Source organism: Amblyomma mixtum, chromosome 2, assembly GCF_055824585.1.
Source record: "Amblyomma mixtum isolate Tamu chromosome 2, ASM5582458v1, whole genome shotgun sequence".
Classification (NCBI taxonomy): domain Eukaryota; kingdom Metazoa; phylum Arthropoda; class Arachnida; order Ixodida; family Ixodidae; genus Amblyomma; species Amblyomma mixtum.
Genome location: NC_143013.1, coordinates 128,872,919 through 128,888,659, shown reverse-complemented (window position 1 = coordinate 128,888,659; position 15,741 = coordinate 128,872,919). Strand labels below are relative to the sequence as shown.

General features: G+C 45.7%; 1 protein-coding gene and 1 pseudogene across 1 annotated transcript in view; one reads left to right on the top strand and one right to left on the bottom strand.

Annotated features, from left to right (window-relative positions):
- Positions 1-15,741, top strand: part of LOC149360869 (tRNA-queuosine alpha-mannosyltransferase-like) — a 495,599-nt gene that overhangs the window by 460,853 nt on the left and 19,005 nt on the right. Inside the window, exon 3 of the mRNA XM_089569413.1 lies at positions 7,209-7,511. Coding sequence (XP_089425539.1) covers positions 7,502-7,511 — 10 coding nt within the window. The 5' untranslated portion in view covers positions 7,209-7,501. The remainder of the gene's footprint in view (positions 1-7,208; positions 7,512-15,741) is intronic.
- Positions 9,459-13,983, bottom strand: LOC149360870 (uncharacterized; annotated as a pseudogene).

Genomic DNA, 15,741 nt, shown 5'->3' with positions numbered 1-15,741 from the left:
CGCAACGCGTCCAGCGTGGTTACAGGAAGTGAGAAGGACCCGTACCAGCAGCGATGAGTAATAGCTCATTCAGAAAAAAAACAGAAATCTGGCAACAGTGCGTTATCCGTCCAACCAGGGCGAAGCGAGCAGCGCATGCTTCACCCTCGCCATGCCCCCGCCGAACTGCGCGCCTGGCGTAGCAAATAGAGAAAGCGGCCCCTAGCGCCAAACGCTGCAGGAAGTTAGCTAGTTCACTGCAAGCATGAAAGCACGCGCACGCGCACTGCGATGTCTGTCTCGACGCCAGAAGCGCAACATCAGACGGCGCGGCGATGCAGTTTTATCTGATAATGACCGACTCTCGCGTGCCCCGACTTATTTTGCCGCCGGGTGTACACAATAATACCACGCTCTGTGATAAATTTGGGCAAGAGGAGGGCTGAATTTCAATGCCCGAGTGCGTTCTTTAAAATCAAAGTAACTGGCTAGACCATCTGTATGCGTTTTTCAATGTAATCTCCATGCGTTTTGTACGGCGTCTAAACTGGGTCGGGTATACAGCGCATGCACTAGGCGTCAGTCAGACATGTGCTGAAAATAAAGTAGGAGGAATAATATATTCAGGTGGTTGCATGACCTTCGGCCGGTGTGTGCGTATTCTCTGCACAAATCAATTATTGAAATAGGTATCAAATTCATCATCATAAGCCTGACTGCGCCCAGCGAAGGGTCAACACCACTGCAATATCTCTCCTGCTACCTCGTCCCTGTCCCTACTGAAAAATCCGGTATGAATTTTAAACCGGAACCGCATACCGGGTTATTGTACAGGATTTACGATACCGGATTACCGGAATATCCTGTATAAAACAGGACAGTCCTGTATAATACAGGACTCTCCTGTTTTGTACAGGATACTCCGGTAATCCGGTATCGCAAATCCTGTACAATAACCCGGTATGCGGTTCCGGTTTAAAATTCAGACCGGCATAAAGGACAGTCCAGTATTCTACAGGCTAGGCCCGTGTTATGCAGGAGGGCCCTGTATCACATAAAAAAAGGCAGGAATGAAATGTTTCAAATATATCCCACTTGGACAAAATCTGCCCAAAAACTGGGGCCATAAGTGTACATGCCAAATGCTGCAATATACAGAGCCTCAGAAACTGGTAATCTGCGATTATCAGCGACTCGTATTGCAGTCGAGTGCAATTGTGTTATTTGCTCCCAGCTTTTACCAAGTATTGGTAGCTTGGTGAGTATTATAATGCATCAAAGCTCCAAAAGATGTTTATTTTTTTCGCATGTCTTGAACCAACTCACTGAGGTAATAATTTAACTCTTCGCGACGATCTACCGGCGCTGGGGTCTCTACAGGGTGCTGGCCAATGAAGTAGACAAAAGCACCTGCAGAAAAGAAAATATGATTGGTAGTACATAATGCCCCCAGCTTATCATTTAATTGGGCACTGACACACAACATAATGCATTGAGCACTGTGACATGCAACTTACGGCCAATGGCTTGTAGCTTTTCAGGGGTCATTGGCTATCTGCCCACTGTGGAGGCTTCTGACTTCAGGTTGCGATGGAAAGCTTGCCCTGTAACGCTCCTTTCCAGGAGTTGTGGAGTCGTCCAAAGGATGCGTCCTTGTAGAAACGCGAATCTTAGGGTGCCACCATAACTGCTGCCCACGTTGCCGAAGGAATAAAAATTCCATTCCCGAGGTGGACCTGTATGCAATAATTACAAATGCATACCCCAGTAGCACAAACCATGCTCTGATTTGCGGGCCCTCGTGGGCCCAGACAAGCCACAGACAAGCCAGGCGTCTCAAGACGCCAGGCCCTGAGCATTGGCAATGCTCAGTATCGTGAATGCACCTCACGCCTTCCATATTTGAATGAATAATGTATTGCAAATCTGCGTCGTAACATTGTTGGTGTGTAAACAGGTTGCTCGGACGATTCCGGTGCTTGCGTGGTCATCCTCCATTATTTACGGCACATACCGCAGCATCGATGCGATGCGTGATGTTTTTTCAAGGTCTTGAGCCGCTCGCCCTCAGGACGCTTATCACTGATTGCTCTCGCACGTATACACGATATGCCTCTGTAAAGAAAGAACACAAACCATAAAACTAATTTTAGTCGTGTTATCATGAAGGACAAGCAATTTCGGTATGTAGCTGAAAGAAAATTTTGAGCTATTTCGTCCCTCTACGCTGTGCAATGCACAAATTGCTAGTTAAAAAGACACTGGACAGTTAGAACGTTTCTGTTGACGCCGAGCATATAACCGAGACGGAGCCAGTACTTAAAAAAAAGGGTCATTTGAAATGCGTACTTACGTCCTAGCAGCATGACGTCGCCGTCATAAAATCCGCCTTCACCGCCGTGGTCTCCACCGGTCAAATGTCTGTAAATGTCACGGTTCACCACTTACGTCTTTCGGAGCGAAGTCATTCAACACTGAGAGAAGGACGATAGGGTTCCACCATATTTGCACTGGACGTACGCATGGAAGGCGATGTCATCTTCGATCGTGGATTGATCAAGCAACACGATGAAAGGCACAAAAAACTGTATAACACAAATTCAACGAGGACTAGCGAGTGCCAGCGTGTTTTCGCAGCTACCTTCATCCCTTGACACTCAACCCAACGGCAGGAAAGAAAAACCTGTTCCAAACAAACGCGACCGGACACAGTGAACAAGTAGAATCGGAGCCCCCTCTCCACTTCATGGAGCGTCGCGGGGAGTGTGGTAGGGAGGGCGGCTTAAAATGTTCGGTAGTGGGCTGTAGAGCCTCCTCGCCATTTCGGGGAAGGGGGCTGGGAGGGACAGGACAGACACAAAGGAGACCTCGCGGAAGGAACAAAGGCAGACAGGAAAAACAGGGTTGAGCAGGTTTTTTTTTTTTGAGAGTGGACCCAGGAAAAGCAGGGAAGGCGGTGGTGAGAGGAAAGAAAAAAACGTGAAACAAAAAGTGCGCAAAGACAGGTTACTCGTGTGACGTTTCTACGGGAGTTTGTTTTTATTTTGTTCCCTCTAGTACTGTACCTTTTCACTAGGTAACCTTTTCTTGTTCATCGATAGAAATGTTCTCGGCGATTTGTGATTAGTATCTCTTCCTGATAGAGTGAAGGGTGGGGCCGCTCGCGATGGCGCTTGGACAAGTTGAGTTATCAATGGGCAATCACTTGACGGAGAAGAAGTGCAAAGAATTCCTGCACGAAAACCAAGAATTTTCATTCTTCATCGATGCGTCACTACAGACTGCTGCTAGCGAACAGCTGCTGCAATGAACGCGACAGTAACAAACCTTTTGGAGCCTCTGGCGCAGTCACCAGAGGCTCGCCATGTTTATCAGCCAGTCGTGAAGTTCTGCACTGTGAAAACCAGAGTAATCTGCGCAGGACTTAGGAAGGCTGCTGGCGGATGTATACTAGCCGTTTGCCCGCACACAGCCGCCCTGGCTTTGTCAGGGTGCTGCACGGGAAGCCAATATGGCGGTTGCCCGCAAAACCCCTTCATGTAGCCCCCGCCTTTCATGCACAAACTGCATGTTTTGCCACTGAGAAGCTCACGCTTAGCCCTTTTCTTTTCCTAGCCCTTTCAACAAAACCGTGTATGTGTTGATTATCGCACTTATGCGCACGCTGACCCCCCCCCCCCCCCCCCTTTCCCTAAAAAACATCTGCTGGCGTACAACAGTCAATCTGCATACCAAGTACCAAAACCGCAGCACATATCGCTCTGAATACAGGCTGGTATGTCTAGTTTGAGCTCCGTACCGGACTGTCTGTCCGGTTTGAGCTCCGTACCGGACTGGTCTGTCCGGTTTGAGCTTCGAACCGGGAATGGACTGTCCGGTATGAGCTCGGTACCGGAGTGGTCTGTCCGGTTTGGGATCGATACCGGACCGGTATGAACCGGTATAGCCATCAAACCGGACGGGTCTCGCCGGCATGAGAGTGATACCGGATCGGTATGAAACCGATATGTTCCGGTAAAATCCGGTTTGCCGCGATACCGGATTTTTCAATAGGGGTGCCAATCCTCTCACGTAACTGCGTGTCACCCCGTGCAATCCTTGCCTTCCCTTGGAGTGTCCGTTACACTTGAAGATAAGTCTAAAGAGCAGAGGCGGAAGAAGCGTTACAAAATATCTTCCTCTCATCAGCCGGGCTCATGTCAGCGCATGTGGAAATCTGGCTGAGAATAGGTTTTGGAGAACTTGGCTGAGCCTTCACCCAAGTGGCAGTAACTAAATTCACGGCGGGTCCTGTACCTCTAAAGGGAATATAAAGAATTAGTCTTGACACTCTTCGGATGGCCGTGTACCGCAGGCTCTACCGCAGGAGGCATTGGCCGTGACCTTCGGGGATTCGCTGGGAGGAGTGATGCCCTCTCGTGCAACACGCTCTAAAGACAGAGATATGACTGAGTTGTACGCTGCCAATTTCACTGATTAGTGGCTTGATTCATTTTTGCTTGTTACCTCCAGTTAACCGGAGTGTTGTACAACGAGGAGAGCTAAAGCACGCTGGTGCGAATAGAGCCGCGAGGGTTTGCGTTCTCGTGTAACCTCGCTGGGTGCGGACATTCATGAAAGTCTGAGGTGTAACGAAGGGAGAGGTTGCGCTCTCCTGTAATGCAGTCAGTTGGAGGCTACGCCTATGAGTTCTTAGAGCGAGGACGGTAGAGAGTCATTTCGCATGACTCTGCGGCTGTGCCATCGCACGGATTGCTAACGAGTATGCCTTCACAATGCAAGTCCCTACCATGTTAGCCGCCCACCTGGGCGCTACCCTCGTGTCGGCTGGCTTGTCGAGTAGCACGAGGTGTCAAACATGAGTCGGCAGTAGTGGCGCTGAAGGTTTTCGCCACTGTGAACAGAACTTTCCAGCCCTTTGCGCCACTCCGGAATGTTTCTTGGCGCCATCTTCCCACATAGGAACCATCCTCCAAACGTGGGAAGTCCCATCGTCATCAACAACTGCAGGAATTACATGGATAAAAGACCAGCGGCAGTCATCTGCGTTCTGTGGACTGTGCGGCTGTGCCATTGTACGGATCGCTAACCAGTTTGCCTTCACAAGGCAGGTCAGTTACCCCAACTAATTGTCTAAGAGATCCGGTAACTATGTCTTGGTGCAGCTGCCGAGCGCACAGCGCTGCTTTTGCCTGGTTGCTCAATGTGCGAGCGTTATTCGTGCGCTGATATTATTATCAGGTGATATCAAAACAAATCCAGGACCCGACACTCTCTTTGCTGAGTTGCAAAAACTGTCCGCTGGACAGGCAGAAATACTGGCGGATGTGAAATCTCTCAAAAGTCATTTAGACGTTACCAATACTAACTGGTCAGGTGTTTGGCGGACCTGGAAACCCAACGCAAAGACCTCTTAACCCTAAAAACCGACATACACACATTAAAGACGGGCACCGTCCAAACATATCACTTTTTGCGGGATTTGGAAGCCTGTATGAACGATTCCAAAAACCGCGCACGACGAAATAATTTTATATTCCGTGGCCTCCCGGACACCAACCACACAAACTTTTGCTGAATCGGAACAAGCCCTTATCCGTCTTTGTTCTGATACACGGCATGTAACAGTTGACGCTGCTCACGTTGAGCGCGCGAACCGCCTCAGCCAGCACACTGAAGATCGACCCCGCCCCATAATTGGCAAATATTCATTCTCAGAACAAAAGAAGCCATTCTTTCTAATGGGAAGCAATTTAAGAACATAGGCTACAGCGTTGGCGAAGATTTTTCTTGTGCGGTCAGAAATTCCCGCAAGCACCTTTTCGCTTTTGCCAAAAACAAGTCTGCATTCTAAAATACGCTCCAAGACTTTCACCGCCCACTAATGCACTGCTGCACCGCCTACTACTGCCTACTACTTTGATCCCTATACCCTGATGATAGTATTTATGATGGTATTTTGTCTACAATAAAATATATGAAGCTATCGTCATCAGCTCTCATTGAGGAAATCGATTAGAAACTGTTAAAAAGCACTAAGTGCATCACGGTTGAATACCAGTCATTGTTGTTCACACAATTCCTTGCTATAGGAAGCCTGCCGGATGACTGGAAAGTGGGGAAGGTCGTCCCACTGCACAAATCAGGTGACGAGGAATCTCCCCTCAATTAACGCCCCATTTCTTTAACCAGTGTCCGCTGTAAAATCATAGAACATGTCGTTTATTCCCAAATTATGAACCATCTTGATAGTAACAAGTTTTTTCATGCTTCACAGCATGGCTTCCTCAAGGGCTTTTTTTGCTAAACCGAACTCGCACTTTTCGTTCATGATCGGCATACTAATCTCGATTGTAACATCCAAATTGAGGCCATTTTCTTAGATTTTGCAACAGCCTTTGACACCGTACCTCACGCACGTTTGTTAATAAAGCTAGAGCCGCTAAATTTACATCCTAACATTTTTGCCACGGAATTTCTAACAAACCGCCCCCAGTTTGTTTTCAGTTAACAACAAAAATTCTACCTCCCTCGCAGTAACATCAGGCGTCCCACATGGCTCTGTCCTTAGTCCACTGCTGTTTCTAATATATCTTAACGATATGCCAATGCATCGAACGTGTAACGTTGGGATGTTTGCAGGCGATTGTCTCATCTATCGCACAATAATCAACATATCTCGAGCAAGTCTTCAAAATGATTTTAATCACGTTCATTGCTGGTGCCACTAATGCTTCATAAAGCTAAATGCTAACAAATCCAAACTTGTCTTCCTCCACCGCCGCCAACAACCCGTCTTTTTTAACTACGCTGTCCTCAATTCTGCTATCGAACTTTCAAAACCTTATAAATACCTTGCCTTAACCTTAAGCAGTAATCTTTCCTGGCGCACTGTTATCACTAACGCCATATCATCAGCGAACCGATCTCGGATTTCTGAAACGTCACCTACGTCATGTCTACCACACGTGCAACTACTGGACTATAAGTCGCTAATCCGGTTTAGGCTAAAATACGCATTTCTAATACGGCATCCGCATCAAACTTATCTAGCTAACGCCCTTGAAGCTTTGCAAAATAGCTCTGTAAGATTCATTCACTCCGATTACTCTTTGAATACCAGCGTAACAGCATTAAAACTTCAGACCAAACTTTTGAACCTAAGCACTGGTCGCCAGGGGCACGACACTGCCACAGTGTCTCGTCGCTCATCGTCTGTATTTCTACAGGTTTTGCTGCTGCCACTCCTGGGACAGCTGTTGTCGCTGCCCGCAGTGCAGCTAGCTGATACCCGGGACGAAGAACCGTGCGTGAGCAAATACCCTGGCAAGGACGAACCGCCAATCTGCTGCGACCTGTCTTCGTGTCTGCTGCTTCGACCACCGCCGTTTCTGGATACGTTCACTTTACTGGTCGGGCAGCGCGGGATGATGCTACCTACTGCGCCCCTTGAAAAGTGCGCACTTTTGGACGACGCTCTGGGCCACGATGCTGCCACAATGTCTTGTCGCTCATCATCCGTATGTGTACAGGTTAGTTACCTTCAAACTCGGTGTTACCGAAGCAATGATGTTTGCCTTTTGGCAGTGTCGTGGCCGCCCACCCTTTCAAGTTTGCTTGCTCTGCTGTTCTTTGTTTTGCGCTTGTTGCTTCTCAGTGGAGACGGAGAAGTAAACCCAGGGCCCATGGCAAAGGCGCAGGAAGAGAAATTAGACACCGTGGCAGGAACCGCATTGCGATTTGAAGCAAGCAACGCGACTCTTATTGAAGCAGTAAAAAAGTGCTAAATATTCATGCCGCACTAAAAGCAGGCCTTGAAAATCTAACCAAACATGTTCAAGAACTTGAAGCAAACTTTGAATTGGCTTCATCTGTTAGTACTTCGGCAAATCTGGAAACTCTGTTGTCTAACATCGTGAATAAAATTGATGACCTAGAAAACCGGTCGCGACGTTCAAATGTTCTGTTCTATAGTATCGCCGATAGTGACTCGCCTGAAAGTTGGGAGACCTCAGAGCAACTTGTGAACGACTTCTGCCGCGATAAGCTTGGCGTCACTATTACTTCCGTTGCTAGGCTACATCGTCTGGGCCGTTTCTCGACCGAGAAGGCAAGGCCAATTATAGCGAAGTTCATCGAAGATAAAGAAATTGAAGCCATTGTGAGAAACGGCCGCAGGCTAAAGGAAAAATATTTTTGCATTGGACGTGATTATTCGCTTGCTGTCCGTAACAAACTCCGCCAGCTGCTTCAGTTCTCCAAAACGATTAAGAAAGATGCAGACCGCGTGCGCATTGCTTTCGATTAATTGCATATCAATAAGGATACTTATCTGTGGGATGTCCCCAGTGGCCGAAGGGGGCCAGTTGGTCTTTCCACGACCGACTGACCGGTTCCAACAGCCACGTCATCCTTTCCAACGTCTTCACCATCCTCGTTGAACACTCGTCTTAGTTCAGAGAATAGTATTAATTTCCTTTTCACTAGTATCCGAAATGTACTTTCAAAATCTGTTGCCCTTTCTTCCCTCGTCGATTCAACGTGCGCTTCGCTTCTGATATTAACTGAAACTTGGTTGGATGATTCTATTCCGGATGCTCATATTCTTCTCAGTGAATCCGAATTTTGCTTTTTTCGTTGTGATAGGAAAATTATTGCTACAAAAAAAAAGAAATATCTGCTGTCTCGATCGCTGTCACTGCTTTTCTTGAATGTGTTTGGATACGGTGCAAAATCGTTGTCATTGAAGTTGTTATTGCTGCCTTCTACCGACCGCCAGATATGTCTGCCACATTTTCAAGTGAATTTCATAGATATTTGAGTGACTTATATGTGCGCTTTCCTGACTCCATTTTTCTTGTATTTGGTGATTTTAACTTCCCAAACATTGATTGGCCTAATCTTACGGTTAACCCCAGCGATCCGGAAGCCCACATGTTCCTTCATACCAGCTTACATTTTTCGCTTGTTCAACTTATCACTGATCCTACCCTGCGCTCTGCCACAATGGCAAATATTCTTCATCTCGTCCTAACAAATAACCCTGAAGTTTCTTCCGATTTCTTGCATTTACAAGACCTATCCGATCATGAAATCATCACCGGGTACATCACTCGTCCATTCGGTAGAAAGAAATCATCCACTAAGCGAATTCATTGCTACAACCGCGCTAATTTTGATGGGATTAACTGTACACTGCAATCGTTTTCGGATGGCTTCCTAGCTCACTATTCATCTCGCTCTGTCGAACAAAAATTGGCAATCGCTCAAAAGACACATTGACTAATCGTGTTGACAAGAATTGGCAATCGCTTAAAAGACACATTGACTAATCGTGTTGACAAGTTTGTGCCAGTAATTACCATCAGATATCATAGAAATGCACCTTGGTTCAGTTCAGTTCAGTTTATTTCCTTAAAGACCCCTTTTCAGGGGTATTACATAAGGGGTGGGGCTACAGATATAACATGAGGTTTGGTTTAATCTAACATCAGCTGCGTTAACTCTTGGTGGAATCTTGATGGACAGGTAATGGATGCGACTTGATGGGAAAGGCCGTTCCAGTCGGATGTTGCTCTGGCAAAAAACGAGGCCGAGAATCCAGTGGTACGGGAGCGTGGACGAACAACTTGAAGCGTATGACCAATGCGCTTGGATATGTGCATGCGGCGTACGATGTAGGGTGCTTCGTGCAATGAACTGTTGAAGAATTTATGAAAAAGGCAGAGACTAGCAATGCGCCGGCGATGGGAAAGAAGTGACAAGTTAATTTCAGCTTTTAAAGACAATACACTGATGTCGTATGAGTATGCGGAATGAATGAATCTAACAGCACGATTTCGAACTTCGTCAAGGTTAGCCTTCAGATAATTTTGAGGGGGATCCCAGATGGCTGGAGCGTATTCAAGTTTAGGTCTTATCAGTGACTGATATGCTAGTATTTTAAGCCTTTTGGTGCATGGCGTATGTGGCGTTTGAGGAAACCTAGATTTTTGTTGACCGATGAAATGATGTTCACAATATGCGCATTCCAGGATAGGTTAGTTGATAGTGTGACTCCTAGTTACTTTAATGTTTGCACAGATTCTATTGGTAGGTTGTCTATTGTGTAAGCAGAACGAAAAGGTCTAAGACTTCGGGTGAATGACATGAGCTTACATTTGTTAGGGTTAAGAGTCAATAACCACTGGTTGCACCATTTTTGTACACTGTTAAGGTCGGTCTGAAGAGCGTTTTTGTCTGAGATGTTAGTTACTGTACGATAAATAACGCAGCCGTCAGCAAATAAGCGGATTGAGGAAGACACATGCAAGGGTAAATCGTTAATGTATATTAAGAAAAGAAGAGGAACAAGGACGGACCCTTGTGGGAGGCCTGAGGTTACGGGTAGGGGGCTAGACGACTGGCTGTTTATGAGCATGGATTGAGTACGATTAGTAAACTGTTCTAACCATCTTAAGACATGTGGGTGTAAATTTAAGAGGGAAAGTTTTAGCTGCAAGCGTCGGTGGGATACTTTATCGAATGCTTTAGTGTAATCTAAAAATACAGCGTCAGTCTGGATGTTAGTCAAGATTTGCATGCAGGTCATGTAGAAAAAGTGCCAACTGTGTTTCACATGAAAATCCTTTCCTAAATCCATGTTGTGAAGAGTGAAAGAAGTTGCTAGTATCTAAGAAGTTCATGATTTGCGAGTATATGACATGTTCCATGATCTTGCACGGCACGCTGGTTAGTGAGATGGGACGATAATTCAAAGGGGAATTTTTATTACCTGATTTGTAGACGGGAACGACCTTTCCCACCTTCCAGTCGTGAGGCAAAATACCTGTAGATAATGGCTGCGAAAATATGAGGCACAAAAATTTTGCAGAGGTTTGTTTGGTATTTTTTAACACTTTCGAGTTGATTTCGTCGATGCCGGCTGATGATGAGAGTTTAATATTTTGAATTTGGGAAGCGACGCCATCAACCGAGAACGTTGTGGCCGGCATGTTATTCGTTATGTTTCTGGGAAGGGTAGACGCGGAAAGTAGGCCGGTATCCTTGGTAAATACAGATGAAAATGCGTGATTAAACATGTCTGCACTGTCAGCATCTGTGATTATTTCATCACATTCGTTAGTGAGAATAACTTCGCGGGGCTGTTGGGGGTTTATTATTTTCCAAAATTTTTCTGGGCTGTGGCGTAGGATGTTAGGCAAATCATTTTGGAAAAAAAGAGTGCTTTGCGTCGCGGATAGCTGCTAGATAATCTTTTTCGGCTGCGTAGTATTTATTCCATGCTGAAGTGCTCGGTCTAAGTTTGGCTGCGCGGAAAAGTCTTTTTGTCTTATTTTCTATTCGTTTTATGAACCTTGTAAACCATGGTTTGTGGCGATTTTCATGAAAAGTGGTTTTCGGAATGAATTTGTTTGTTAGTTCGTGTACCTTAGTTTTAAATATAATCCAGTTGTCTTCAGGAGATCTGTTATGAAATGATGCTTCAAAGGATGGAAGGAAGGCAGTTAGTTCATTATTTATGGTCTCATAGTTCCCTTTATCGTACAGGGCGATAGCTTTTTTGTGAGTGACACGTGGTTTTGGAGCAAAGGAAAATGTGGCATGGATTACCTTGTGATCACTGATATCTGGTAGGAAACAAATAGACATTAGGCTTTCCGGGTGGTTTGTTAGTATCAGGTCTACAATAGTGGCGGAGTTTTCTGCTACACGTGTCGGCTCCGAAATGAGTTGCGTAAGGTTAGAATTAAGACATACGTCAAGAAAATAATTTCATTCAGTGTTAGCAGCCGTTTGGGTACGCCAATCAATATTTGGAAAGTTAAAGTCACCGAATAGTAGGATATGTGCATTAGGGTGTGATGTAGCAACGTCACACAGAATTTTATTTAATTTTGCGCAGAAATCAGCATTACTGTTTGGAGGGCGGTAGCAGACACCCAGCAACACTGTTTGGGGCGAGGGTCGAATGAGAAGCCAAAGAATTTCCAGATCTGAGACAAGGTTGATTGGCGTACATGACAACTGCTGGCTTGCTGCTATTAAACACCCCCCCACCTCGTGTTTCTTTACGACCTTTGCGATAAATGCGAAAACCGGGAAAGTCTGTCTGCATTTCATGGTCGCTAACATCCTTGGTCAACCAGGTTTCTGTTAGGATGAGCAGTTTACTATCAGATGATGACATGAGGTTGAATACGGTATCGCGTTTCGGAAGAAAGCTACGAATGTTATTAAAGATAACGGAAAATGAAAGCTTGTGCTGGGGCGTAGGATGGGAACAGTTTCTTACCCTGATATCGCGAGATGATAGCTATGAGATTTCTTTGACTGTTTCTGATGATGCATCGTAGTAATAGCGCTTCGGGCCAATGAAAAGGGTTTTGAAAGGAAGGGCGAAAGCTACTTTTTTCTCTTTTGCAAACGCAACAAGGTGTTTGCGAGCAGTTCTCACAGGCCGTGAAAAATCTTCGCCGATACTAATATCGGTACCCTTCAACTTGCGTCCATTAGCCAAGATGAGCTGTTTAGTTTGGTGGTATGTGAGCTTTACGATGATTGGACGGTCTGTGCTGTCAGAATGGCGGTCGATGCGAAGAGACGGTCAATTTATTTTGTGTCTAAATTTATGTTTAAGAGGGTATTGCATTCATCAATTATTAGTTGTTCCGATTGCGCAGAGGTTTCAGATGGGTTTGTGTCGCGTATGCGTAAAATATCAGGTTGTTTCTTCGGGATCGGTTTTCTAAATCATCAATGCGGGTTTCTAATCTGCATATGAGCTGGTTAGTTTGGACTGTTTCACCTTTGGCGCTGTCAATTTCTGTTTGCAGAGTCATTAGGTTTTCGTGCTGACTCTCTACTTGAGCCATCGTTTGGCTAAGATCAAGTATTTTCTTGTCTGTAGCTAGTTGGTGCTTCAGATCTTGTATTTCCGCGATTAGAGTCTCTTGACCGGCATTTAATTTTATACGAAGCATATTGCTAGAGCTACCACTCACGCCGTCGGCGTGGGACTCCTAAACGTCACACCACGTGACACCGTGACGTCACACCACGTGACACCGGATGAGAGAGGCGGCCTCCACCTCGCGCCGTCGCCGTGGGACCCTAGCCGTCACGCCACGTGACACCGTGACGTCGTCGTGACGATGCCATCGCACAGACGCCGGAATGTCCTCGAGCGGCATTCCCGCGCATTTCGAACGCGCGTTCACACTCGGTGTTTGTGAAACGCTCGCTCCACCGGGCAGGCAGACGCGGCTTCCGTGGCAATCCAGGCGCTCACCCAACGCGCGTCTCGGGGTTAGTCGGCGTTCCGCTGTAGCCATGCCGTTGTCTTCCCCCACGACGAAGGCTTCTAGTGGTTGTATTAAAATGACCAAGTATGCAACCAAGGAAAGCCATGTATTACCAAGCCTAGCCACCAATATGCTTCGCATCTGACTAGGCTTAACCTTAGCTAAGCCTCAGCCATAATTTTTTGTAGTTCACTTAGTACGGCGGAATTATCGTTAGGGCCGGGTTGGTTTCAATGTCCCCCGACAACAACAGCAATGAACGAATCACGGATACACATTCAGTTACAATGGCAAGGCACATCTGAGGGCTCGGTAGCTGTATCAAAGCGTAATTGCTAGATTTTTTAGAAAGGGATTCCGTTTTACTAACCTGCATGGCGAAAACCATAGGGTTAGCTGGCAGTGTTGTGGCACAGCCACCGAGCCCACAGAGTGCTGCTGAAGGTCGCTGTCCTTTTATATGTTGCTGATGGATTGCTGTCCCTGTCGCTTGGGCCGCCCAATGTCGGTCGAGTTCCCAGGCATCCACTGTTGGTGCTTGCGCACGTGTTGCAGCGGCGATGACAGTCATGATGCCGATGTCCAGTTCGCTTTGTTTCCACTCCGGCGCATGCCTCGATGGCACACACCAGTGCGAAGTCAGCAGAGCGGGCAACATGCAAGTGACTCCGGCGATGAACACCTGCATGGCGAAAACCATAGGGTTAGCTGGCAGTGTTGTGGCACAGCCACCGAGCCCACAGAGAGCCCACAAATTCCCTTCGTCGTCTTAATAAGAAGGAAAAACTCTTGTACCGCCAAGCAGTCAAAACAGGTCTTCCATCATCATGGGCAAAGTGCAGGCATTGCGATCATGAATATCAGTCACTGCTTAAAACAACTCGTCATCATTTCTTCAGTCACGACCTGTCCACCATGTTAACCAATAACTCTCATAGATTCTGGCGCGTCATCAATTCGAGTTCCCAGCACGAAATAGTACTTCTTACTACTTCACTCCAGAAGTACTTTCAGTCACTTCTGGAGTGCCTCAGGGGAGCGTAATTGGGCCTTTATTGTTCTTACTATATATTAATGACATCGTCGACACAACTGCTCCGGGCGTTGAGATTCGATTGTTTGCGGATGACTGCTTGCTGTACAGAGATATTACATGTTCAAATAACCAGATTGACCTAAACACTTCTCTAACTAACATCCTTACCTGGTGCCAGAAATGGGACATGGCTTTAAACAAAGAAAAAACAAACTTCCTTCGCGTGACACGTAAAAAAAATATTTTTGAGCACAGGTACCATCTCGGACAAACACCACTAAAGGAAGTTTCCAGTTTTAAATACCTGGGTGTAACATTAACTAACAATCTGTCCTGGAATTCACATGTGGAAAATATCTGTTCGTCCGCCTTTCGCAAACTCTATTTTTTAAGAAATAAACTTTCCAAAGCTCCCCCTCAGGTTAAACTTCTCGCGATTAACTCACTAATCAGGCCTAAGCTCGAAAATGCATGCGTGGTGTGGGATCCTTATATTAATACTAATATTAAGAAAATTGAAAGAATCCAAAGAAAAGCCATAAGATTTATTTATTCTAAATTTTCACCTTTTGATTCTCCGTCTGAGCTAATGAAATCTAACCGTATCCAACCTCTTGAGATAAGAAGAAAAAATATTCGACGAGAATTTCTTTCCTTGCTCATAAATAACAAACTGGCTCTTGATCCTGCACCCTATTTATCGTTTTTAGCTACACGCATCACACGTCACCATCATCCCGGTTCACTTACCCCGTACTTTGCTAGAACTGACACTTTTAAATTTTCCTTTTTCCCGCGTACCATCAGTGAATGAATTCTCTGACATGATAAAATGTAAGCGCATAGTCATCCTGCATGCCTTTTTTATCTTTAGTTTTAGTTTTTCTTTCTATTTTACTTGTTATTTCTTTTTATTTTACTTGTTACTCGTGTATCTGTGTTATCTTGTTCTGCTTGGATCTGTAAGACGATCTGCAGTATGAAATAAATAATAAAAAAATAATCATTCCTGACGATGATCCAGGCACTGACACTGAGTGTGCACAGCTTCTTAACGACGGATTCGTTTCAGTGTCACCGATGAAGACACCACTTCCTCGCCCATGTTATAGACATCTTCCGTCACTTCCATGCCAGATATTATCATTAGTGAATCAGGCATTCTTGCCCTTTTCACTAACCTCAAAATTCCTACTAGCTCTGATCATCTTGGATTTAATAACACAACACTAAAGAATGTCTCTCTAAACCTCTATCAAGTATTTACATCACTTTTTTCACAATCATTATCATCTGGTGCAATTCCTGATGACTGGCGTACAGCGAAAGTAATACCCATTTTCAAATCCGGAGACCACACCATTCCACTTAACTATCGCCCTATCTCATTAACCAGCAATATCTGTAACCTCCTGGAGCACA